The sequence below is a fragment of the Excalfactoria chinensis genome, chromosome 1 (genome assembly GCF_039878825.1).
Source record: "Excalfactoria chinensis isolate bCotChi1 chromosome 1, bCotChi1.hap2, whole genome shotgun sequence".
Lineage (NCBI taxonomy): Eukaryota > Metazoa > Chordata > Aves > Galliformes > Phasianidae > Excalfactoria > Excalfactoria chinensis.
The window spans coordinates 117,582,585-117,608,112 of record NC_092825.1 but is presented as its reverse complement, the minus strand read 5'-3'; the positions used below and the strand labels follow the sequence as shown (position 1 = coordinate 117,608,112).

Here is a 25,528-nt window from a genome sequence, read left to right as displayed (position 1 = left end):
CAGCTAAACTCTCTTCCAAAATTTCATCCACAACAAGTGCTACTGAAACCACCACTAAATTTAAATACTTAACCTTCAGTTGGTTGATGAAAGCTCAGGTTACTACTTACACGAGGCCTACAACCTTTCCGTATCAAAAGCAACTGTCTGTGTACTATGGATGTGATTGCTTTCTTTCTGCTTTGGTATTGTTCCTCACAGATGTCTGCAGTGAGCTGGGTCTCAAATACTACAACAGCTGAATTCTGTCCTTGGACAGCAAATACTGAGGACATCTCCCTGCCAAGCTCCAGGCAGCTGGCTGTGCAGCATGGCTATGGGAGGGCTAGCAGAAGGGCTTTCCTGCCACTTGGCCTCATCATCTTCCATTTGTTCCACCATACATCCTCTTTAATACGTAAACAATAATTCCACTGTAACCAGCAAGAGTTTATAAAATCTGCAAAAAATAATCATGGTGGGAGGGAAAGGAGATGATCAGAAGACAGGAACCTAGGAGACGAAAGAGGCTTGGCCCAATGACATCCACATCCAACAGCATTTCTTCAAGCAGAGCAAGGAATGCATTTTTCCCATGCAAAGTATACTTGCCAGAGATGCTTGAATTCTTGCTTTCTGGTGCAATAGGTTCTCTGCTCTCTCCATAAAGATCATGCAGTCATCAGCCATAAACATGGCTGAAATAGGCAAATTAACAGTCATTTTTGAGCTGAAGACATAAATTACTTATTATTTTAACATACTGAAAGACTGGAGACTGGAAGGGGATGAATTTTTTATTATTATTTTTTTTTCCACTTCATCCTTTTTTCCATTCTTTCTTGGTACTCTAAAGAATGCAGCTCCATTAAACTTATTTCATCACTGCATCTTCCTGCACTAAGAAAAATGCCTACACATCCATTCCGTCCCACCTGGCTACCCCTCTCATTCCTTCATTCCTTGCCACATGGGAAACACATGTGCAAAGGGGGAAACACTGCATAAAGCATGTGTTAGCAACATTTCTTCCTTAGAATCGGCAAAAGCACATGCCATCTACAACACCTAATGTGACAGCCACTCTCCACAGCCTCAGCTTCTTAGTTACCCCTGGGGAATCCCAGCCCTGCAGCAAGAATAAACTTTCTGTCAACAGTATGAAATTCCTCTCCAATGGAGACATCTGAATAGGCTACAAACTAAGAAAAGATGGAAAATCAGTGGCATAGAGAGAGCCCTTGAGAAGGCTCTGCCAGAATAACAACAAATCACACACTCCTAGAGAAAAATCTCATGAGAAAGTGAAAATATACTACTTCTATTTGTGAAGCATGACAACATTAATGCTAATCCAGGATCCCTGGGCAGCCCTTACGTGTTTGAGGACAGTAGCCAGGGCAGGATGCCTGCAAAGCGTTAGAGGTCCTTCCCACTCTGCCACCTTACTGCCATCTATCCCCACCAGCTCCATCCTATTTCTAGATGAAATTTGATGCTTAAAACCATTTTGCTGCCTAATAGATCCTAAAACCAGAAACACTGAACTCAAAAAAATCTATTCTCTTACATAAAAGGGATGATTATGATTATGCTGTCTGAAAAGAGAGCAACATAATATTGCACAGACGACTGTATTCAAGAATATGTAAAATCCCGGTCTCTTACAATTACTTCAGACTTAGATATGCTTGCCTCTTCCTAACATAGTTTTATCATCTTAATTTTACTGTGAAGTGTACTGTGAACTGCAGGGTTAATGGCTGCAAGCAGGCCACTTGTCCTGACCCCATGTCACACCACCATGGCAGCAACTCTGCACCCTGAGCAGCCAGGTGGGTGCACTCTCATCGCACAGCAACAACCAGAAGCAACTAGCTACTTCTCATTACAGGTTATTCTGTGCTGGAAGCACTGCCTTCATGCCTTCCTACCTACCAGCCTGTTCTCTGCTAGGGCGAAAATGAACAGAGCGGGAAAAAAATGGTATAATGTGTTTGTTCTGCCTCTGCTAGCAGAAAACATTTAGGCACCCATGGAGGAGGGGTTAAAATGTGTGTTCATACAATGTTAATTACAGTGTAATATGCACAAGCATACCCTGAAACCAGTTTTATATGAGTGTTTACAATGGAAACCGCTGCATATTGGCCCAACTACACAGCGCAAACAAGGTCACTCAAATCTTTGCACCAGGGACACACAGCCACTAGTCTGAACTGCAAGCACTGAAATCCATCTGTTCCCCAAGCTAAGAAGGATCCTGGAGAAGACTGAAAGGAGACCTTACCAATGCTTATAGATATCCAAAGCGGAGGTGTCTAGAGGATGGGACCCAACTCTTTTTAGTGATGCCCAGCAACAGGACAAGGGTCAATGGGCACAAACTGGAACAAGAGCTATTACAAGTCGGACTAAGGTTCCCAAACTCGCACTGTAAGACTGTCATCCATAACAGGTGATGCAGTTCAGGGCCTTATTAATATGCCAAGTACTTAATTACAAAGCAAAGCACTATCACTTTCTATCACTTTACCAGTAAGGATTAGCTGAGAATCTCGCTGAGGATCCTCATCTGAAATGCAAACAGTACCCCTGCTGTTATGGTGCTATATGCAGATGTGCTTTCACAGATGTGGGCACACTGCATTAAGATGTTACTGACCCTATAAATTCATTACTGCTATGCAGCTGGCAAATCATCATTGAGTTATCCATTATTTAACATCCATGCTACGTTCTTTAATCAATTTAAGTCACCTCATTCTTCTACATTAAAGAAAAACTGGGAACATCACACTGTGCATTATGTTTTTCTTGTCTACAGCAGCCATGAGGCACAGGCCATGCAGCTACAGGCAGGTATTAAACAGCTCCACTAGGACCTGCAAATGTGCACATTCTACATGAAGATGCTACATGGAATAGTATCATCTGGATCCCTTCTGCCTTCACCTTCACATTCCACCATCACTTGTCACTGACTTATCTTGCACATGTTTGGGAGAAATGACTGTTGGCTCCCCTACTACTTACACAAGGACATAAACTATTAGAGAGTTTCCGAAGAAGTATGCTGAAGGGTGAGGAGGACAAGGTGTTTGAGGAGTGGCTGAGGCCCCTGGGTGTGCAGAAGAGTTGAGGGGAGGCCTGGCAGCAGCTCACAGGGAGCGGAGGGGCAGCGCTGAGCTCTGTGACGGACAGGGCCCAGGGGAACGGCATGAGGCTGTTAGGGGAGGGGTAGCTGGGGGTCAGGAAAAGGGGCTGCACCACAGGGCGGTGGGCATGGAACAGGCTGCACAGAGCAGTGGGCACAGCCCGAAGTGCTGGAGTTCAAGGAGCATCTGGACAGCACTCTCAGATGCAGGGTTTGAATTTTGGGTGTCTCTTTGTCTAGCCAGAAGTTGGACTTGGTGATCCTTGTGGGCCCCTTCCAACTCAGGACATTCTGTTATTCTACATGTGCTCGAAATTCAGGCCTTCTGCAGCTCAGTGAGGAGTTCATGCGCACAGCTATGTTCCCAGGGGGTGTAATCACAGCTTGCAAACTATGCAAAAGGCTGCTTATCATAATTTGCCTATAAACAAAGATAAGAGAAAGATGTATTCTTGTTGCAATCACACATAGAGGGAGAGCTCTTCGTTCATCAGTGTTCAGTATGTTCTGCTGATGATTCAGGCCCAACTCAGGAGTGCGATATTCTGTATGATGCCAACATTGGAATGTTATTTAAGCAGCACTGACTGACAATCTCTGTAATTGATTGTATGATTATACTCATCGTTAAAATTTAGGAAGCAATAAATGCATGTGGGACTCCAGTGCATTCTAAAAAACGTGATACACGGCTACCATTATGGCCATTCTATCTTTTTTGTTTGTTTAATTATCCCTATCCAAAAAATGTCCAGATAACAAAAAACTCTTTAAACACAGCATTTTAAATACGATAGCTGGCTCATAACACCAGTGATCAAGCAAAAGGTTTCTTCATATTCCCATAGCACTTCCTCACCTACCAACAGCTTAATATTTCAAGGGACACTATGAACTGTATTAGTAAAATTAAAAAAAAATAAAATAAAAATAAATAAAAAAAAAAAAGGAGAGAGAAAGAAGTTTATCCCCATTTCCTTAGACAGGAAGAGTGCATGAATATGGCCTGATAGGAGAAAAATGAACGTCAACTGTCTGAGTCTCATAGGTTGTCTACTTCTGAATATGTACCAGGGTACAGCAAGTTCTCTCTCCCCAAAGAAGCATAATGAGTCATGCATGAACTACAGCACTAGCCCTCAAGTTTTTCTTTCCTGTTTTGTGAAAAGAAAGAGGAGTAAACAGCTTCAGGATAAAGCAAAGAATTGTAAGAAAGCTTAAACTATACGATCACATATAATAGTACCAAAAAAGGAAAGTCACTTCATTTTCTTCTCTGGATTTTCATTCTCTCCATTTTATGAGGAGTTGCTGCTCCTTAAAGGCGATGCACTGCAATTGCACAGACTGTTCCTACTCCATCTCCTTTAAAGGTAGTTTGTTAAACAAACAAACAAACAAGTTCAAGGTATATAACTTCAATTCAAAGAAAGTGCTTTTGTTGTTGCAAGCAGAGTAGAATGCATATGAAATCTGCCAGGTATTCTGATGCACATGTCAAAAGCTGTTAAGATTTAGTAATGGGTATCAAGACCTTCCAGTATTAAAATAAAATAACGACTTTCAACAAAAAACAGCATAATCACATTTTAATACCATAGTCAGAATTATGATGCAAAGAACAACTATGAAATTCCAAGATCTTGAATAATTATTGAAAAACTCAGGAACAGTAACGGTGAACTAAGTCAAAGTCCTCCCTTCAGAGCCTGATAGAAATTCAGCTCTGAGCTATGGTTAGAACATTAACTACAGTGTCAGTTCCCAAAATACCACTCTTCATCAACAGAGAATTTCCCCAGTCAAATTTAATTTTGTACTGTGGGAAGATAGGCTGACTGCAGCCCCAGTTATACCATGACATCTATTTATGGATCTGTCCATGTTTACAACACTGCACTTAAGAGCGGGGAAGCTTGAGATACAACAGCTTGGATCTGGTCTGCTTAACCATTTGTCTAGATTATTTGCCATTTTTTTCAGCTGCTCTATTTTCTGAAAGCTTTGTGGTCCTGTCCTAATGATGCAAATGAAGTACATCTGCTGCATGGCAAAGTGCTGGCCTTCCCCATCAAGTCAGTAGTGCAGATCTGACCCAGGCAGCACAAAGGAGCACATGTGAACACCAGGACACGAAATAAGGGCTGCCTCAGCATCTGTCCCATCCTAGAGCTAGGCATATGCCCATCCCACAGCCGAAATGCTGGTGTCTTCCCCACTGTATCATTAGGCATTTATCCACTGAGAAACAATTGCATTTTGTTACTGTCATGGAAACTCTGCTGCTCATACATGAGAAAACTCCATAAAAGAATTTAAAAAGACAGAATATTAATTATCAACATCAAGCTGTGATGTTACTGTGGACTCCTGCTTGTTATGCACTTACAAACACAACACACTCTGAGCTTGGTGCTGGCGAGTTTTCTGGAATTCAGATAGGAAATGACTTCATGAAAGGCCTTTAGTAATAATACCAGTCATAAATTCAGTGTGAAATTCTGATAAACAATAAGTGCTGTCTTTTCTTGGATCTAAGCATCCAAAGGAATACACTGTGCAAAGAAAATTCAATAAAAACTTGCTAGGCAGATGCATGTATACTGCTCTATCTCGCCAACACATACACACACACAGATAAGCACCAGAGTACCAGAAAAATAGCTGCTTGTGAGAAATGAGCAACAAGCTTATTTCCAGAAATAACATTATTTTAAAAACTTAAGCAAAGCTGTTATTTCAGCTGCTTGTCTGTAATCGTCACCTGAAACTGACATTAGATTAACTCAAAGTTAATAAGATTTTTATAAAAAACTAGGGTTTTTTTTGTTACTAAGGCTGCATATGTACACATACACATACCCATATGCATATATATAGCATGTTATACGAAACACATTTGCAAATGTTTAAAGGAATAATATTTTTCTTACCATTCCCTCTTCCCCTTTGCAGTCTTAGTTGCTCTTGGCATCTACTGCTCTTTCACGATTCAACTGCATTAAAAGTCATAGTTACCTTGCATTACGGTCATGGATCAGGTCACTACAAGTGAGGTATACAAATACTTAGCAATAGCAGTAATAATAACAGTCTCTGCTTCAAGGAATAAAATTCTAGAGCTTTTTTCACATCTGAATGCAGACACGCTAATCCTGCTTTCCACGAAGCAGGCGGGTTCAGTGTCACATTAGCCTAGCATTCTACTTGAGCTAAATTTCCTGTCTAAACACGACCAGTTCTCTCAGACATAGATATCAGCAGAGACACTGCAGCAGAGTCTGTCCAGTCTGTAAACAAGCCATCAGGGTGAATGCATACTTCAAGCACAGGAAAGGAAACAACAGCTGGACACAGCTGAGCAGATGGAAGAGTACAGGAAAACAGTGAGGCTGGACCAGTCAGCATGAGAGACAAAGCTTGCAGTGAAAAGATGAAAGTTGTGTTCTATTTCTCATGTGCCTAGCCAATGCCATCTCCCATGGCTTTCCTGTTTGTCTCAAAACTGGATGATAGTTGTCATTAGATTTTCTATGCTAGTACAAAATCAGTTTCAAGAGGTTCCTGAGAGCCCAGAAAGTGGCAGTCTTCGGCAACTACCAGCTCCACCTAGCTTTGATAAAGCAACTCCATTTATTAAATAGCTTTGATGGTTTCTGATTATAAAAGGATGAAACTTGTGAGAAGGAATATATATTTTACTAAAGCATACTTTCTGAATAGCTACTGCATTTAATGACTCACCTTTCACAGTGATGAAGGTACAATCACATGAGTAAATATATACACTTACATAAATGGAGAACACTTCTAACTCTTTTTTCCTTCTGTCTTCAGAAAAGAAAAACAACACAAAGTCACTAGTAGGAAAATGCAACTTTGGAAGGAAGAGAATCAGTAAGGAGGTTTTGGTGACAACAGGAAGAAGCAGCACCACATGGTCCACAGGAGACAGCACTCAAGAAGGGAAGCTGCTCAGTCTCTTGTCAAGGTTTTGGAACCAGTGGGCTCTGCACTTGGACTCTTGCTGAGCCACCTGCCTGTCCCACCACACATCCCGAACCCTAAGTCTCTCACCTCAGAGGTCAGGAAGGCAACACGGCAACAAGCTGTAACCCTCCAGGAAATAATAATCAACACAGCCAAGTGCAAGGTTTTGCACTTGGGCCTGAGGAATCCCAGGCATACATACAAACTGGGAGGAGCAGTCCTTGTGCATAGCCCTTCAGAGAAGGATCTGGGGGGTCCTGATGGATGACAAACTTAACATGAGCCAGCAGTGTGCTCTTGCACCTTGGAAAGCAAATGGTATCCCGGGCTCTATTAGGAGAGGGGTGGCCAGTGGGAACAGGAAGGTGACTGTCCCTCTCTACTCTGCCCCCTCAATAAAAGAAAGACAGAGCACTTTTGGAGAGGGTCCAGAGGAGGGCCATGAAGATGATTGGAGGGTTGGAGCACCTCCCCTACGAAGGCATGCTGAAGGAGCTGGGCTTTTTCAGCCTGGAGTAAAGAAGGCTGTGGGGTGACCTCATTGCAGTCTTTCAGTACCTAAAGTGAGTCTATAAACAGCAGGGGAGTCAAGTATTTGAAATGGTTTTAAGTTGAAGGAAGGAAGAATTAGGTTGGATGTCAGGGGGAAGTTCTTTACTATGAGAGTGGTGAGGTGCTGGCACAGGCTGCCCAGAGAGGTTGTGGATGCCCCAACCCTGGGGGAGGTGTTCAAGGCCAGGTTGGATGGGGCCCTGGACAGCCTGGTCTAATATTAAATATGTAGGTTGTTGGCCCTGCCTGTGGCGGGGGCAGCTGGAGATTCATGATCGTTGAGGTCCCTTCCAACCTGAACCATTCTGTGATTTTGTCATGATCTTTATTGTAAAACACGAACTTGAAATGACTAAAACAGGAACTTGAAATGACTAAAACACGTATTTGCATTGCATCTTTGTGACCACGTTAAAAATGCTTTAAAGCTAAATTTGGAAAGAGGAAGAAGGAATTTTACCTTGACACTGCATTTCAGGTGAAAATTTACTTCAGTAGTGAGCTGTCTAAAATGATTAATCTACATGCTGGTCAGTAGATACATAGCTCTTGAGATGTACTCTTACATCAGTTCCCCAAACATGCTTACTAAACTATTTCCATGGGCTCAGCATGTGAATGAATTCACAAATCAACTTATTAACAGATGACCGGTAGCCAGAGGAAGAGTAGTCTCCATAGAAGAGCTGCTTTTACATTCAGGGATAGCCTCTGTGCCCTTGCCAGGTGCAAGGCAAACGAGAAAACTGGGAACAGTGACATGTACTAAAAACAGAATTGACTGTTCTCCATCCAGCCTCAACCTTCCAGATATCAGCAGGGAGACTCATTCCCATTCAAACTCCAGAGAAGGCAATCGCACCCCAAGGCTTAACTGAGAAGTTACATTATCAGGTTTCCAGCTAGCTTTCACACAGTATAAAACCCAGAGCAGTCTGAGTATTTGTGATGCAAAGTGGCAAAGGGCTTCCAAAGCTCCGATGTATTCATGTCTTTATCTTATCCTGCTTCACTTCCAAATCTAATAAAAGATTGGTTTTGCTTGTCTGCTTGCTTATGACACGTGCTTGATCTAGGGAAGAAGTAAAAGGTAGCATGGGAAATAGTGTTCTCTCTTTACTGCACTTACTTTTCAGAGAAAAAGGCAAAGTGTTTCAGACTTTCAAGTCAGCATGCACGTCCTGTGCACTCACAACAACATTCCCTCAGCAGAGTCATGTGGAGTTAGATAACATCAATTTATGTTAAATAGTCCTTAAATAGAAGGAGAAACACATACAGTGCTGTTTTTAGACATACTGGATAATGCTTTTACATCGTCTGGTTTTGAATTTTTGTTTTTTCAGTGCGTGGGAGATACACTATCTCATGTTTTAATGGATGTGGTCATTTTCTCTCTGCAGCCAAGTTTACAGATCCTTGCAGGTTCTGTTCCCACATTTGGGGACTCTAAATTTCCTGTAAGACCTCTAGGTCAGCGAGAATCTGCCAAATTCCATTCCACCACTGAGCCTTCACAAACCTGACGTAACTGCAATGAGACAGAGCGCAGTATGGCTTGGGTCACTCCACAGAGATTTATCAAGCAGCAGCCTGGGACTTCACAGTCATTGCAGTGCTCCAAGCAGAAAGTGCAAACTGAGTACACACACTGTACAACAGTGATATGGCCTGATGGCAACAGCCTTACTAACTTGACCCACTTCCAATTTACAGGGGGGCTGTAAGGATGAAGGGGGCAGGAGAGTGGTAGGAGAGTGGTTAGGTCCTGGAACAGGCTGCCCAGGGAGGTTGTGGATGCCCCGTCCTTGGAGGTGTTCAAGACCAGGTTGGACAGGGCTCTGGGCAACCTGATCTAGTAAAGGCGTATGTTTGGTGGCCCTGCTAGGCAGGGGGGTTGGAACTACATGATCCTTGAGGTCCCTTCCAACCCGGGTCATTCTGTGATTCTGGGGCAGACTCTTTAGCAGGCTGTGCTAAGAAGTGATTGGACAAGGGGAAATGGTTTCAAAGTAAAAGAGGAGAGAGTTAGACTGGATATAAGGGAGAAGTTTTTTATGACAATGGTGGAAGAGCACTGGAACAGGTTGCCCAAAGAAGCAGGCAGTAGATGCTCCATCCCTGGAGATTAACTAACCACTGTTTAGCAATGAACCTGGATCAACCTGCTGCTTCTACCACTGTAGCCACCACATTTTCTATCTATCTGCCCCTCTACTGATCTTTCAGAGTGTTTTAATTTGACAAGTTGATAAATAATGAACAAAATGCAACGTACAGAAAACTGAAATAGATCACCACTACTGTACCTAGATATAATGACTCTAATTTTAATAGGGCAGGATTTTGGTGTCATTTTGTTGTTTGTTTTGTTTGTTTGTTTTTAAGTTTACTGTACAAAACAGTTCAAAACTCTTCTCTACTGTGTACCACCACGGCACTGTAAATCTCTGGCCTTAACTTCCAAGAGAGAGCTTTCAAGCCTGTAAGTTGGAGAGCATTACTAATTATTGGCTGAAGTCAAGACTGGGTGATACAAGCTGCAATAACATGCTCAGCAAGTTAACAGTAAGAGCAATGACATAAAGACATTGCTAAATACCTCAGAATGTACATGAATTGAGGAATATTTTATGAAACTTTACAGACAGTTTCTTTTAATTTACACTCTCCAAACAGCAACTATTAATGGCTCCTATAAAGCACTCCACATACAAAACAGATTAATTAAATGCTGCAGCCAACTGATCCACTTCCCCCCTTAGAAACACCCACACAAACACTGCTGAATTGTTGGTGCAGTTTGCAACACTTCTGCAAATACAGAAGAGAAGAACAGTGCACTCAGCAAATCTTTCCCCTTTTACTGAATCCAGTTTAAAAGAGTAAGGAAAATACGGTGGCTATAGCTATAAATACATTTGCTTAATGTGAAGAATCTGCTGTTTTCCTGTGTGTGATGAAATTCAAGCAAGAAGCAAAAGGAAAAGAGAAAACAAAGTTACCGAACGGGGAAAAGTGTTCTTGCTCTTCAGAAGAATATCCATGTCATCTTAAAAACAAAAACAAACAACAGCAACAAAAAAAACCCCACAGCTGCCCAAATTCTGCTCTAACAAGCAAAAAAAGTTCTCTTAGTGCAAGACTTGCACAATATGCTTTGCCTGGTAAGTGAAAATAACACTCTATTGTTTTATAAACTTACAACAAACTACACTAAGAACTTAAGTTCTAAACAGTGAATCATCTCAAGTAGAGACTGCATCATAATTTTGATCAGAAGCATCACACTGCATTAAATCACCTTAGTTGTTATGCTATAAGGACATTCAATGCAAAAGAATTTAAGAAGAGACTTACAGAACCCCCAAAATAAACAGGTAGTAAATAAAATATTATTATTATTATTAATAATAATAATAAAGCAAAACTGAAAAGAAGAAAAAATCTGAAGTCAATCAAGTATTACATCAGGTTTGGAACCAATCCCACAAGTACTAAACTTTCTTGAAAAGCTAGTATTATATCAACCCAATCTTAGGCTGCAGAAAAATACTGTGTGTAAAATCAAACATTGCTGTATCATGCCGACCAAGGAAATAGCTTATGTTTATGAAAAGAACCTTTTTTTTGATGCACTGACCTTCTCAATGAGCATGACCAGCTTTTCATTCAGTGACAGATAATCTAAGCAGTCCCAATATTACTACTTCTGCAATTCTGTTACTAATTACCAGAGAATTGAATTTTGGTATCAGATACACAGGACATAACATGTTTTGTTGTTGTTGTTCTTTCACAGATCAAAATTTCACTGTTATTTCTTAAAGATCAGAAAGCATTATTTGCAATCATATTCAATTTAATCACCTTCCTGCCAAGTGTCAAACTGTAAAGTTAAATGCTGGGAGCTGGTACTATAAACTCAGGCAGACATGACACCTGTGGCAACACAAACAAGACCCCTTGTATGATATGCTGTTCATAATGGTACTTCAAGATATAAGAAGATATTCTGGTCATTTGGACCTTACACCCAGATTCAGAAGTCTTCGGTATTTTAGCAACCTTCCCTTCAGCATTTAAACCAAAAAGCTGATAAGGTACAGAGGTGCTTCTTCTCCTGTAACAGTAGCACTGGGAACGAGGAAAAGACTCATACGCCTCACTCTTTGCATTACTAGGTCTTTCACCACTTCACTTATGCCTTTATGCTGGTTTTAGTCTGATGATTTGAGAGCTCCCTGAAGCACTGTTCACTTTCAAAATGCATGAATTGGCTTCCCTGGAAACAGCACTCGAGTGGAAAAGAACAAGAAAAAGGTAAAAACTGTACTGGAGAGTAAGAGCAAGGGAAATTCTTCGGGTTTACACTTTGAGTTTATCAAGCACTTACGTAGCAGCAAGATTAACGCAGCATAAAAAGATCCTGCTGGGCAGACTGAAAAGAAGCCAGATTGGACAACCTGGTTTTCCTTTTATTCTTTCACTCAACTACCTTCATCACCTCTTGGTCATGTCATCCCATCAGCCATATCTCATCAGCCACATTCTACTTTCTACATCACCTAACAATCTGCCCATCCTGGGAAGCCATTCAATTTTATACACGGACAGCTTGGAGTGACAGAAAACACATTCTCCAAATGCCTACCTATTTCCTGAGAACTTCTGCTAACAGCCAGTCACCTTTTCCTGAGAAGGATGTGCTAATGTGTACACTGGAACATTTTCGGAACTTCTTTAAAACATCATCTCAAGAGCTCCTTGAATTTTCATGAGGAATACAAATCACCTTCTGCTTCCTCCAACAAGAGCTTTCAACGCACAGCTGCTTCTAGGTGAGGTTCTCTGTGGCCAAGGGCACAAAAATTCATTGCACTTTTATGGGTGTTCTAATCACAACAGCATAAGATTTGTCCTGGAAATATAACATAATGGATTACATTATCTAAATTAGACCTTCTTTTTTCCTCACTTGTTTGGAGAGTATCCCAGTTAAGGTCTAACACATACATTACAGTTTCTGCCCACTTGGGGTTACATTTATAACAGCAGATTTGCACCTAAGTAAATGCATCCCCATTCTATATTGTCACAGCTTTTGGCCGATGGACACTGTCACATGGCAGTGAACTGAGGCTTTTTTACTAGTTCTTGTGTTTTCAACACCAACTCTTGACTTATTACGTGGAAATCTGAAAGTTACATTTTATTTCGCCTTTTAAAGTAGGGCTTGAGCACTTAAGAGCTGCATGGAACAGTTTGGAAATATGTGAATGTTTAGAAATCAAAAGAACCAGCAAAAACATATTTTTAAAGTCTCTGTATTCCTCAATCCATTTCATGATTTCTTAAGGGCCCAGATTAAAAAACGTGGCTGTAGAGAGAAAGGAATTTTACAAAACTTTAAAACAAAGAGGTATGGCAAACAACAAGAAGGATGTCAACATGTGCACAACTTCCCTCTTGCCAAGCTGTGAGCTGTGCTACCCTCATCCACAGGGCTTCTAATCTACAGGGAATCTAATTAAGACTCTTCCCAAGTTCACCTGATACTTGTAAACTTGTGCACCTTGTGGATAGATTCCCAAGTACTGAAGGGAAAAGGTGGCTGCAGGGCTTCTGGTATAACATGTCTTTACATGGGACAGTTCTAACATGTTACATCTGCAAATGGATATTTACGTATCAGATGAGTTTTACCATGAAAATGAAAACTATACCGAAGTACAAGAGAGAACAGGTTGTTCATTTTCTAACATTAATTTATCAGACATTGATTCTGCGTATGTCTGTGTGCAAATACAACCTTATTCATGCCACACTACATAAGACATACATATGCAGGGGTAAAAAATGTTCCTAAAGGCTGCAGTACTGAGATTTATAGTCTCTTTTGCAAAGTCCGGATTTATGTCACTAGATTCTTAAGGAAAAAAATAAGAAGTACAGGAGGCTATGATTAGTTCAGTGTGTTACAAACAGAAGAAGGAAGAGAAAGCTAAATGTAAACAAGAAGTTCTGCCTCTTTCATTCTGCACCACATAATACCTTCTAAGCATTGCTGACAGCAGGACCTTCAGATCAGTTTAGGTATTTCACTGTTTCATCGGGGGGCAACCTGTGAACTGCATTTTGGTGTATATGCACTTGAAGAAAATAAGACTTAAACTCACGCTGTTAAAAACCCGAGCAATCTATTAATGCATGTACACACATGAAATAATAAACATACATATTCTCTGAATAAGCTTTTTCAAGGTTGAGCATTGTAGACTTAGGTCAACTTAATTTGAAATTTAATTCAGTGTATAAATTCAACTGTTAAATGTTATGTCTGTTACATCTGTTCTACCTTTTTGAGATGATGGGTGAATTCTCTTTGAATAATACGTCTTACACAAATGTGGTTCTCAGCTTCTTTGAAGTCCATGGTCAGGTTAACTCTTTCCATAAAGCACCTAAAAGTAAAGTCATTGTGGATAACAAGTTGGACTAAATATAGTTGTAATGTGTAGAATTTCACTACTTAAACAAATTTTGAAAAAAACACACAATTTAACCCGATGTTATGTCATGATCTTCCAAGCTACTGTTTCTTCCACAGTATCCTACGTGCTCCTTTCAGGAATACTAAACAAAAAAACAACAGAAGAAGCCTCACAAAAACCTCTAGGTAACTGCAAAATAGATTCACTGTGGAGTCATACTGGATTGACTCTAGCATTGCATTTCCTTCTGAAATTCCATAGTCCACTGCATTTAATCACAAACAAGGTTTATGTTGTATAACTTCGATATGTATCAGATACTATGTCACAGTTGTGACATTTCAATAAGCATAGTCTGTTTTCATCTCTTCTTGTAATAACAATTCTTTCATCCAAAGCAGTATTAAATAAGATTATAAGACAGTAGATGGCATCACTTTGTTGTTTTAAACCGTTGTACACTGACCATTTACTGTAAAGAATAATCCATTTTCAAAGATTTATAAACGGAGCTCTATAGACAGCACAGACAAGTGACATATCAGAAATTAAAATGTCACCATTTTATCACAGACTGGTTTGAGTTGGAAGGGACCTCAAAGCCCACCCAGCCCCAACCCCTTCCATGGGCAGGGCTGCCCCCCACCAGCTCAGCTGCCCAGGGCCCCATCCAACCTGGCCTGAGCACCTCCAGGCATGGGGCACCACAGCTTCTCTGGGCAGCTGTGCCAGAGAAGTAAAGGATTTCCATGTAACATCTAAACTAGAACTTCCCTCTTGTTAAAACCCTTGTTCTGTCACTAAACACCCTGACAAAGACACCCTCCCCATCTGTCCTTTAGGCCCCATTATCACTATAGGGCCTTCTCAGAGCCTTCTCTTCTCCAGGCTGAGCAATCCCATTTCACCCATCTGGTTGCCTTGATCTGTCTTTAGTTTCACGCAGGCATCTTAAAGCAGACATTGTTTACCACAGCTGTGGCTGCCTTTCTTCCATTCCCTAGGTGCTTCCAAGCCCCTCAGCCAGCCTCCTGCACACTGTCAGCTAAAGCCACTCATGCCTTCAAGAGATCACAAAGAGTAATGGCTGCCTTTGGGTAATCTGGCAGATGTGACCTCAGCTTAGTAGTAATGTATAGACTCCTTTCCTCATCTGTTCCCACTGGGATTGCTACTAAAGCCCCATCACTCTGTAGGACACAAAAACATTTGTAAGAGAGAGCTGCCCATTCAACAAAATGGAACTCAACGAAGATGGTGAATGTGCCTGTTCAGCATCACATGAAACAGCCCTCATTTAAACAGAGCTAAGTCTAACAAGACCTGCTATTCACCACTATTTGATAATTTCTCTCTAACATTCCTTATCTGCTTCTTAGAATGATGTGAAAAATAGGCAGAGAGAAATTTGCTTTGTGTTTTCAAATGATATAAAAATTTGAAAAGGCAAACCATAAAAACAAAGGCATCTGTGCACAGCCTCCAACCACTGTACAGAAAAATGGGAATTCAAAGGAGGCAATGTACTAAGTTATTTTTCCTATTACTTTTCAGCAGAATAACAAAACCATTATGTTCTACTCAGGGTATTCAGACAGTGGCTGTCACTGCCGTTTGTAGGTGTAGGTGTTACACTCAGAATACATGTTCGAAACAGTGTATTTTTCCACATGCTGTTCTGCTAAGAACAAATGCAAGCAGGGTCTTGATCTTGAGATGCCATAAGGAAGCAGTCGGATGGTCTCAGCACCTGTACAACTAAATGTATGTATTTCAAGACTGCAGGCAGTCTGTGGTGCAAATCTAGCCCACAGGTGGCTCTGCACTGGTTGATCCTTGGTGGCACTGCTCACTGATCCCTCTGCCCCACACAGTGCTCTGTGGAAGGGACCCTGCCAGCTCTGTGCAACAGGGACAGGCATGGAAAATGGGGAAAGGACAATACTGAGGAGAAAAGGAACAAGCCAGAGCACTGGAGAAAATGCCCTTCCTTGCCCACAAATACACAACTTGGCTTTTCTTTACCCTCTCCCAAATCCCCTTCCCTGGACTTACTTTTTAAAAAGCTATTGAAAGAGCCATGCTGTTTGTACTCTATGAACTCAGAGATGGCAGCCTTACAGAATGTTTTGCAATTCTTTGCAGGGCTGCTGGCAGTTTATCCTCTTTCAGTGGATAAGTGCAAGTACCCAACAGCATACGTACTTAATATTGAGCGTGCATGTAATGGCAGCCAGGAGTTTGACCTGAACATCTTCTCCCTGCAGGATGGGACTTTCGGGAAGAAATGAATTCTCAAAACCAATGAGGCTAAGTAACTCATGAAGAAGCTATAAATGTATGTCTTCAGAAAGGAAAAAAATGTCTACAGGGACTACTGAAAGCCAACATTAGAACGAACAGGTTATAAAATCTTTTGACCCTAACATCTACTTTCTCCCTCGGTGTTCAAATCAGCACGTTAGCAGTATACTACCAAAGCATTCATCCTTTTTCAGGCAGAAAATATGCTTTTTCAGCCACTCTGAGCATGTCATTTTACTTCTGAAAAAACAAACAGAGCTCTGGAGAGCTGTGATGAGCAGAGGCAGGAGGCAAGAAATAAATCTCGGATACAAGAAAGTACAGAACAGTCCTCAAATCCTTTGTCTTTTTATGGAAGTCACCTTAAAATGAGTTGGCACTGCGTGCTTTAGACAATGCCCTTTATTTTTCCTTTCGTTTTTTTCCAAGTGTTAATTTCCCCTCCCCAACCTGGCAGTAACATAAATTGAATGTCATTTTTTCTCGATAATACAATGAATCATAAGTGCATATCTAACAGCAAGGTGAAACCAAGCCAGAGGCACTATTACAACTGGTGTCATGATAACTGATCTTCATATTCATTGCAGACATATGCCTTCTTCCGAGACTGCTTTCAAATACCTACTAGTCCACCAGGTAGACAACTGGAGGTCACTAAAGAGTCTGTAATGTTATCCCATAGTGAACATCACTATTGTAATGACAAAAAAATCATCTGATACAGCTGCCTACGTTGAGAGGTCAACCTCAAGTGCTCTTGCCTTTTCTTATATTTAAGTTGCAACATAACAAGACAGATGATACGGACCCAGGAACTAAAAAATGCAAAGTACCCAGTAAATAACTCAGGTGGTCTGTGCTCAGTGTCAGAAGTGATGTGGGGTAGGCCTCAAATTTTAGCTAAGTCTAATCGTTTATGCAGGGGTCTAGAAGGGCTTTGTAAAGCAGAAGCAAGCAGGTCGCCTAATCCCAGCAGTGGTTACACTAACTCAGCCAGCTTTATGTGCCTTAGAATATCTGGCTTCCAGATAGATGTGAAATGAAGCCCCTTAGACTTTCTAAATTCTTTTGGTCCGTTTTAGATTATACTTTCATAACGACAAGGATTTTCTAAACTATTCTGACCAACCAGATGGATTTTGAAGAAATTAAATCTTACAATCACACTCTATACTATAATCCTTATATGGAGAACAACATTATTCTAAAATAACAGGGAAAGTTGCACAGACGTGGCTACATTATTTCAGACTCAATTACATCAAATTTTTGAGCTAACCTATACATACAAAGCTCCTTACTCTCCCCAGCTTACTTCTTACAGGAATAAACAGAACTTCAGAACTCCACACCTACTGACAACAAACCCAAACAGGATTCACTGGCCTACCTGCACCTTTGAATTTATTTCCTTCCCATATCTTCCTTCCCCCTTTTCTGAACATGCCTTCCCTGCTAGATACAGATTTTAAATGAGCAATGAGAATGCTTGGTTTCCCAAGACAATAATAAAGAACTTACACTTTTATCCCAACCTCAGCTGTCCTCGTTGGTTTGCAGGTACTCGTGCAGTAATTGCCAATGGACAGTTATCTCCTCCTGTTATAGGGCACAACTCTGAAAGCCTGAAGAATTACCTCCTCCTGTCTTTCACAGTGCTTTTAAACGGATGGTGGGAGGGGCAGAACGTCTCCCTATCTCATTGTGTTAGGAAAGCTAAAATTCCCATTGAAAGTGACTCACCAACATTAATCATATATACACCAGATTGAAAAGCACTCAGAACATGAAGACTGAATCTCATTCTCAGTTAAGCAAATTAGAAGCAAATTGCTCAGCACTATCATATTATCTTAACTGCCATATCTGTACAATTTTGCACAATGGAGCTGATGAATACAAATTTACTGTTTCCAGCATTGAACACTTAGAGAGAGGTGCTTCTGAATCTTTCAGAAGAGCAGTGAGTAACATGCAGCTTCCATTATTCTAGAACAGATAAACAGCAATGTAAAGATTTTTCTCTACAAGATACTTGCCTCACTTACCACCTGTTTTATGCATTAGAATAAACATCCTTATTGACTATCCAAGCAGATGAATATCAGAATCTTCAGTAAACAAGTTACTCTGCAGCTTGAAATACTGCAGCTTGTTTGCTCCTCGCTGAGAATAGCGTGTACTTTAATTTTCATTCCATAACACTAAATCTACGTACAAAAAAAAAAGTGGCAAGGGGACTGTTTAGATTCAAGGCTATTCCTAGAGCTAAATGTTGGGGCAAGAGGGTTGAAGAAGAGAAAAATAAAATGATTTCACTATCATTTCTTGAAATGTATCTTGAGGGGAGGAAAAAAAAGAAAAAAAAAACAACAAAAAACAGCAACACTCAATACGTCATATGTGAGACCACGTAAATTCCACTGAATCTACAAAGCAGATTTTCCCATTTGTACTATGAATGTGGTACAGAATTTGCCTCTCTGCTGTTTTTGATGGTGTTTTTAATTTCTCTTGATATCAGCTATCCAGCTCCCATTGGAATGTACTCGCAATTACATATGAAGCATATTCTATCAGCTGTAAAAACAGTATAGTTACAAAAAGCAAACAATACTTCTGTATTTCAGGGCTGTGTTCCAACTCACAGCAACTTGATTATGATCTGTCATGTTCCTGTAAATTAGGATAAATCAAGTGTTGCTCAAACTAGCTCAAATCTTGGCATCAAAGAAACCAAGTTCTCCACACAGTACAGTGCTTGAGCTCTTGTCTGGTTAATGATTTCTATTGACATTTAATTACAGCGTGTTTCCTGAAGTTAAGGCACAGCTTCAGCGTAAGTGGGGCTACTCTGAGTAAGATACTTACGAATTGACACTCATCTGACAAATAGCTTTAGAATCACAGAATAACTGAGGTTGGAAAAGACGTCCAAAATCATCCAGACCAACCATCCACCATTTTAATATGCAGCAACGTATAATATACAAAAATAGCCACAGATGTAAACTTAGCTCCTCAGTAAAAAGACACACAGTCCCAAAATTATAACTGCCACTTCAAAAGATAAAAATACTTAAGTGTATCCTACATACAGCTTACAAACATAAGAGCAAAAAAGTCAAATTTCCTTCTGAGTATCAAAAAATAAGTACCGGAGACCTGGATATATAAATACTTTTTTTAAAACAACAACAAAAAGAAAAATACACAAAAAAACCCAACAAGTGAAAGCTATCTAGAAGATACAGAGCATCCCCCAGAAAAAGGGGCAGCACCCTTGACCTAAAGCAAGCTTATATCAGCCATTCAGCAAACATTAGTAGGTACAGTACTGTGTTCATTTGTTCTACCTTCACACTTCATTTATCAGAAAACTTTCTATACTAACTCACTGGCAGGAGGAGCTTGAGGGAAGGAAAGCCTTCCCACAAGGACTAAACAGAGTTCAACCCAGGTACACAACTGTTCTCATATTGTTCCTGAAGGTATTTATTTTGCAGGTTCAATCAACACTTAGTAAATACAAACCAATTGAAACATTCTGATTTTCATGACTAAACTTTTTCCATATCATTTAATAGTAATTTTTTTTTCTATTTACATATTCAAAAAGAAGGGCTCCTAAAAAGTGTTAGGGATTGGGTTGTTGCTGTCTACTGCAACAGAAAAGAAGTCTACTTTCTCAGCGTAAAGATTTTACACAGTAAATGACAAGGAAGTCTGGTGATAAAAAGAGAAATTGCTATTGATGGGCTTAATGCCATGTTGCTATAATTAAGTGAACAAAAGGCCACAAGACCTTGAAAAGTGACATTAATAACGTAGAAAAGTCCAATTTATGAAATATCATCCTGGGTGTTACAGAAGAAGGTAAAACCTTCTTTTCTTACTCAATCTTGAGAACATAAGGAATGACTAAGCTTGATTTTCTTTCAAAGAAGTATGTGAAATGTCTGCCATGATGATTACATATTGATGCCTCTCCCTCTGTTTAATTTTTTTTCCCCAAGGAACTTATGTAAGGTCAAAAGGGAACTGTTGGTAGAGGCAGGAGTAGAAGAACATCATCAATCTCATGTGAAACCCACATCCAGCTATTCACTGCATGAGTACAAAGATCAAAATTCAGGACTTTTCCCTTTCTCTTCTCCAAACAATATAGAACAGCTTTTATGACATGGGTTGCAATTCAACGTGAACGTTTTCATGCCCAATTTCAAGTATTTTTCTATAGTCTCATGACTCCAATTCCTTTCTTTTCGTTGCTTAGAAATATATTTAGGTGGTACAAATTACAAACTAAACAGATGCCTCTGAAGGACTTAGATGCTCAGGAAGTCCTTTGCAGTCTGCGTCTCACTGTGTTTCCTCTTGAGCTTAATTTAACATGTTGGCCTGTCAGACGTTGTGTGGTCTTTCAGATATTTTCAGTTAGTCCTACTAAGACTCGTTTCCCTCCCATTTAGACTATGAGGATGTTTCATCCATGTTATCTGTGCTTTTTTATTGATCGATTATAAATTCATAATATGGGGAAAATACACAACTAATCAGAAATAACAAATTCTGAAATAGAAAATTCAAAAAGATCTAAATAGAAAAGTCAAAGTGACTCTTGGAATGAAGAGCAATGCTAGCATCAAATTAAGTAAGTTAAGATTTTATCTTTCATATTTGTAATTAATTTCTGCCCTTGTTACGCACACTGAAATATACGCTTGCTTTGCTTATACTCAACTATACCACTCACAGAATTAGGTTGGTAAGCATTAGGTTGGTACGATTAATGAGCAGCCTTGATTCTAGTATAGCACGAAAGAAACAAAAGAAGAATCATGAGGAATCGTAGAAGTATGTGTTGAACGCCTGAAGGGAACAATTCAGAGGCAGTTAATGAGTACCCAATACGCGACTGAGTAGGAGAGCAGAGTCAGTGTGTGAGACCTATGAAGGAAAAGCAGAAAATGTAAACAAAGAGATCAAAGTATGAAGTAGGGCTTCAACAGTAAACACATCAAAACTCAACACATTAGAAACCTGAGCAGTCTGAGGAAGGAAGGCAGAAAAGGGCCAGGGGGAAAGGCCAAAAGAGCAAAAAGAATAATGAATAATAATAGCAATAAAGGAAAGGTACTACTAAAAAGAAAAAGAAGAATGTAATACACAAAGCTTATCAGCATGTCAAATTTTAATGATCTTTTCAATTACTAATTAGACCTTCTCACTGATTCAATGAAATGACAAACTTTCAAGAGTTTTGATGTAACGTGCTGTTTTTTTCTCCCCACAATCTGCTCATCACAATGGAGATTTAGAATCCCAAAGAGCAGGATGGGGCATTTTCAGTAAGATATCTCTACCACTCAACATAATAAGAACCCAATTCAACTTCTGTCCTCAATAAAGAAAACGGTGGAAAATTCAGCGACACCAACAGAGTAAGATTTTACAACAAATAAGCCTGAGAAAGTAAATTATCTAAAATGGAAATAATCTTTATTAGTTTGTGATATACTTGATTGGAATAACTGCTTCTCTGCCCACACAAAAATCAAGAAGAATGCAATCAGCAGGCATTTTCAGATACTCAGCCACACGATGCACAGAAGTAGTACCTGCTGTGTGAACAGGTTCTGTCTGTACTGATTCAAAACATCCCTGTTTAGCTGTGACCTACGTGTGCTAAATCTTAACAAGATATCAATGAGAGTGCACTCACCATGGGAACAATACTTATTTTTGTATTATTGCTTTTACTAAAGTTACTTTAACCAGTAATTATCCATTTCAGACAATGTTTCTTAGCTCAAATTCAGTGGGACCACAGAGAAATAAAGAAAGTGCATCAAAGTGACCCACTGTCAGCAGTGAACCACTGACCAGATTCAAGTCATAGAAACTGGTGCTAACCAGAAGTATCATAGAATCACAGAATGGCCTGGGTTGAAAAAGACCACAGTGATCATCTAGTTTCAACCCCCTGCTATGTGCAGGGCTGCCAACCACCAACCCAGGCTGCCCAGAGCCACATCCAGCCTGGCCTTGAATGCCTCCAGGGATGGGGCATCCACAACCTCCTTGAGCAACCTGTTCCAGTGCGTCACCACCTTCCCTGTGAAAAACTCCCTCCTCATACCTAACCAAAATCTCCTGTCTTAGTTTAAATCCATTCCCCTTTGTCTATCACTATTGTAGTTAAGAAGGGACTAAGTAGTCCAGAAAGGCATCCTTTTCTGTTATGTATATATTTTTTTTAATTTTTGTAATTAGGAACAATTCTTTCAATAATTCTTAATGCTTAACTAGGAAAAGAAGAAAGTGGGCACAGTTTCTTTAAAGAATCCAGCACTAAATATAAATGTCATTTGGGAACATATGTTGTTACATATTACGTGTAATTGACATTATGCTGAAGATGGACAAAATTCAATTACATTGATGCCGTATGCCCAGGGAACTCTGATAAATTAAACACCCCTGTTCACAGCTCTGAGAACAGAATGTTTTCCTGTATATTGCAGCAGCACACAAAAAGCACCAAAGCAAACAGAGAAAGATTAATTGCTGTACTCTAAAGAAGTTAAGTGTGAAACAGACATACATTGAGTTCTTTTCTCGATGTCACAAAAAGACAAGGAAGCATCACTGAACAAAACTGAGTTTGAATGTGAAGCAAAAACGCTCTGAGTACCTGTAGTTTTGCTGGACTTAAGAGAAAAGTGCAAAGGCAAGCACATTTCCATTTTTGCAACAGAAGGGAAGGCAGTGAGAAAATTCATCTTGTGCATTAATCTTAACATTCCCCACAAGTGACTCAGGTCTGCAGAAGAAAACATTCCCACTATCTTATGAGAAATACGTCATGTTTCCCACACGGAACCATTGGAGAAAAGCCCGAGCAGTGCTGTTTTTCCTACTTTCATCTTGACAAGTCTGTTTTGCAGACCCTTTGGCTGCTCAGTCCCAAGCAGCAAAAAAGTATTCTCCATTTATGAACAGCAAATTAAACTAACCCTCACAGATACATAATCAGCTTAAGTCAGAGCATTCATAAACAATTATCTAATTACTTACAATTTATTATGGTAATCCATGGGAAAGGCATCTTAAAATCAGAGCAGCAGCAAAGTAGAATAAAAGCTAATCTTTCCAAAGCAATACATATTTACACACTTAGAAGACAGAAATGTGTGCTTTATATGGTGATAAGCTTAAAAAAAATTCATTCAGCAGTGAAGAGTAGGAGATACCTCAGTGAGCTGGGGGAGAAAGAAAGGTCAGAAAGTCACCTGCAGCAACTGAACTTTTGATAGTTAGGTGTGTCTGAGCCAAATGGTTGGGGTTTTTTTTCCTTCTAATACCCTTTTCTTTTAGGAGAGCTGAGTGCATGCAATACTCGTTAACATCAGGGAAAGCCAACGCATCTTGCAACTGGGAAAAACAGATTTCAAGCATCGGGTTTGTGAAAAGGACAGACAGTCCTGATGCTTCAAAGTTAAGTACTCAGCTTTCGCAAGAGAACCTACTGTATCCCACCAGGAAGCACCAGAGATGTGGGGAGTGTCAGCCAATGGCTTTCACAACCATCAGCATGCTGAGCAAGCAGCCGGCTGGCAGCAGCAGATGTGGGCAACCTAACCCACATTTCTTCACAGAGCTACAGGAACAAAGTCATCCAGGAGAGGCTTATATCACACCAGTCTGTTACCCCTTCTCAGGCTGTGAGTGCCAACATGGAAATTGTGAAACTGGGACAAGAAGGCGAGAGGCAGGCTGCAGCAGAGCTCTGTGCTCTGGGTGCTGGCCCAGGAGATGTGCTCCTCAGCATCACAGCTGTGCCACATCCCATTCCATGCTCCTGAGCATGCAGCTATGCAGCCACAAGCTCTTTATCTTGCCCAATGGCCAGACAAAATAACTCGAAACCTACCAGGCCCGAAGAATGGAGAAAAACCTGACTTGAGCCCAGCCAGCCTGTTTATCTGTCAGACTGTTCCTCTCCCAGGAAATCCCCTGATGCAGTTCCAGCAGTAGAGCAGGGACATGGTGAGAGCACTGCTGAGAGGAGTGGGACACTGGAGATGTGTGGAGTCTGCCCAATCTGCTGGGATGTATCGCAAACGCTTGGCAAATGTCTTTGACTGCTTGGTTTATTCATGAACATGGACTCTGAAGCAGACTTCAAATGGGATTTAGAATAGGATTAGGAGAAACAACTAAGCAGTGGCACAGGATTTAGTATCTTCATAAAACACACATAGTGCAGGAGGACAGAAGTCCAAAAAATGCCAGTAATAAAAAACAAAGCTGGACCACAATACAGGTTAAAAAGAAAAAACAACCAAAACACACAAACTTAACCACTAACAAAATAAAATAGAATTGATGTGAAATGATTAAACTAAACAGAACGCTTACTGTAAGCAACAGATTGCAATTTATTCATCCTCAAAGTATTTCCCAATACAATTACTCAGCTGAACTCCTGTTTGGTTTTTTATTAATGTGACATGAAATTTGAATTCATAATGATTTTTCTCTTTTTATTTATATACATGGGGATCATTTACAATTCAAATGTGATTTCTCACTGTATGCCTGGATGAAACCTACCAGTTTAAGATGAATAGTTTTTCTGTACCAGTTTAGGTCTCCCAGTAATTGCTTTCTTGTAATATAATGTACTGAGACGGGACTGAGATTATTGAAAATAACTGTACTGGCAATCAAGAAAGACAAATTATCAAGTGCAAATATTTCAAGTTTTCAAAACCAAGTCCTCCTGTTATGAATTTCTTTCCGACTCTCTTCCACTTTTCTTTACTAAATATTTTATTACTTCCTAGTGGAATAGAAATGTTGCATATGAATATAAAATATTCTTTAAGTGTTTGCCTTCTCTCTCCATTATCCTACACGTTATGTCATTCGCTCCACTTCAGTGCTCAGCTGAAAAGCTGCATTAAAGAAAGTGGAGGTAAAGTTAAAGGAACACCACCACCACAAAATGTGCGATACTTTGCGCTTTCAAAGAAACTCAAGG

The 25,528-nt window shown here is 40.2% G+C and overlaps 1 protein-coding gene across 8 annotated transcripts in view; it reads right to left on the bottom strand.

Moving 5' to 3' along the window:
• Positions 1 to 25,528, bottom strand: part of ARHGAP6 (Rho GTPase activating protein 6) — a 291,817-nt gene that overhangs the window by 96,215 nt on the left and 170,074 nt on the right. Inside the window, exons 1-2 of one of the 8 annotated variants that reach the window (XM_072348433.1) lie at positions 18,001 to 18,099; positions 14,037 to 14,142 (exon numbers count right to left, since the gene is read on the bottom strand). The exons of 4 other annotated variants lie outside the window; for them this stretch is intronic. In XM_072348433.1, the coding sequence (XP_072204534.1) occupies positions 14,037 to 14,135 (99 nt within the window). In that variant the 5' untranslated portion in view covers positions 14,136 to 14,142; positions 18,001 to 18,099. Of the gene's footprint in view, positions 1 to 6,069; positions 6,199 to 14,036; positions 14,143 to 18,000; positions 18,100 to 25,528 lie in introns of those variants that run through there. 3 more of the 8 variants (XM_072348444.1, XM_072348496.1, XM_072348459.1) reach the window with 3 other exon arrangements.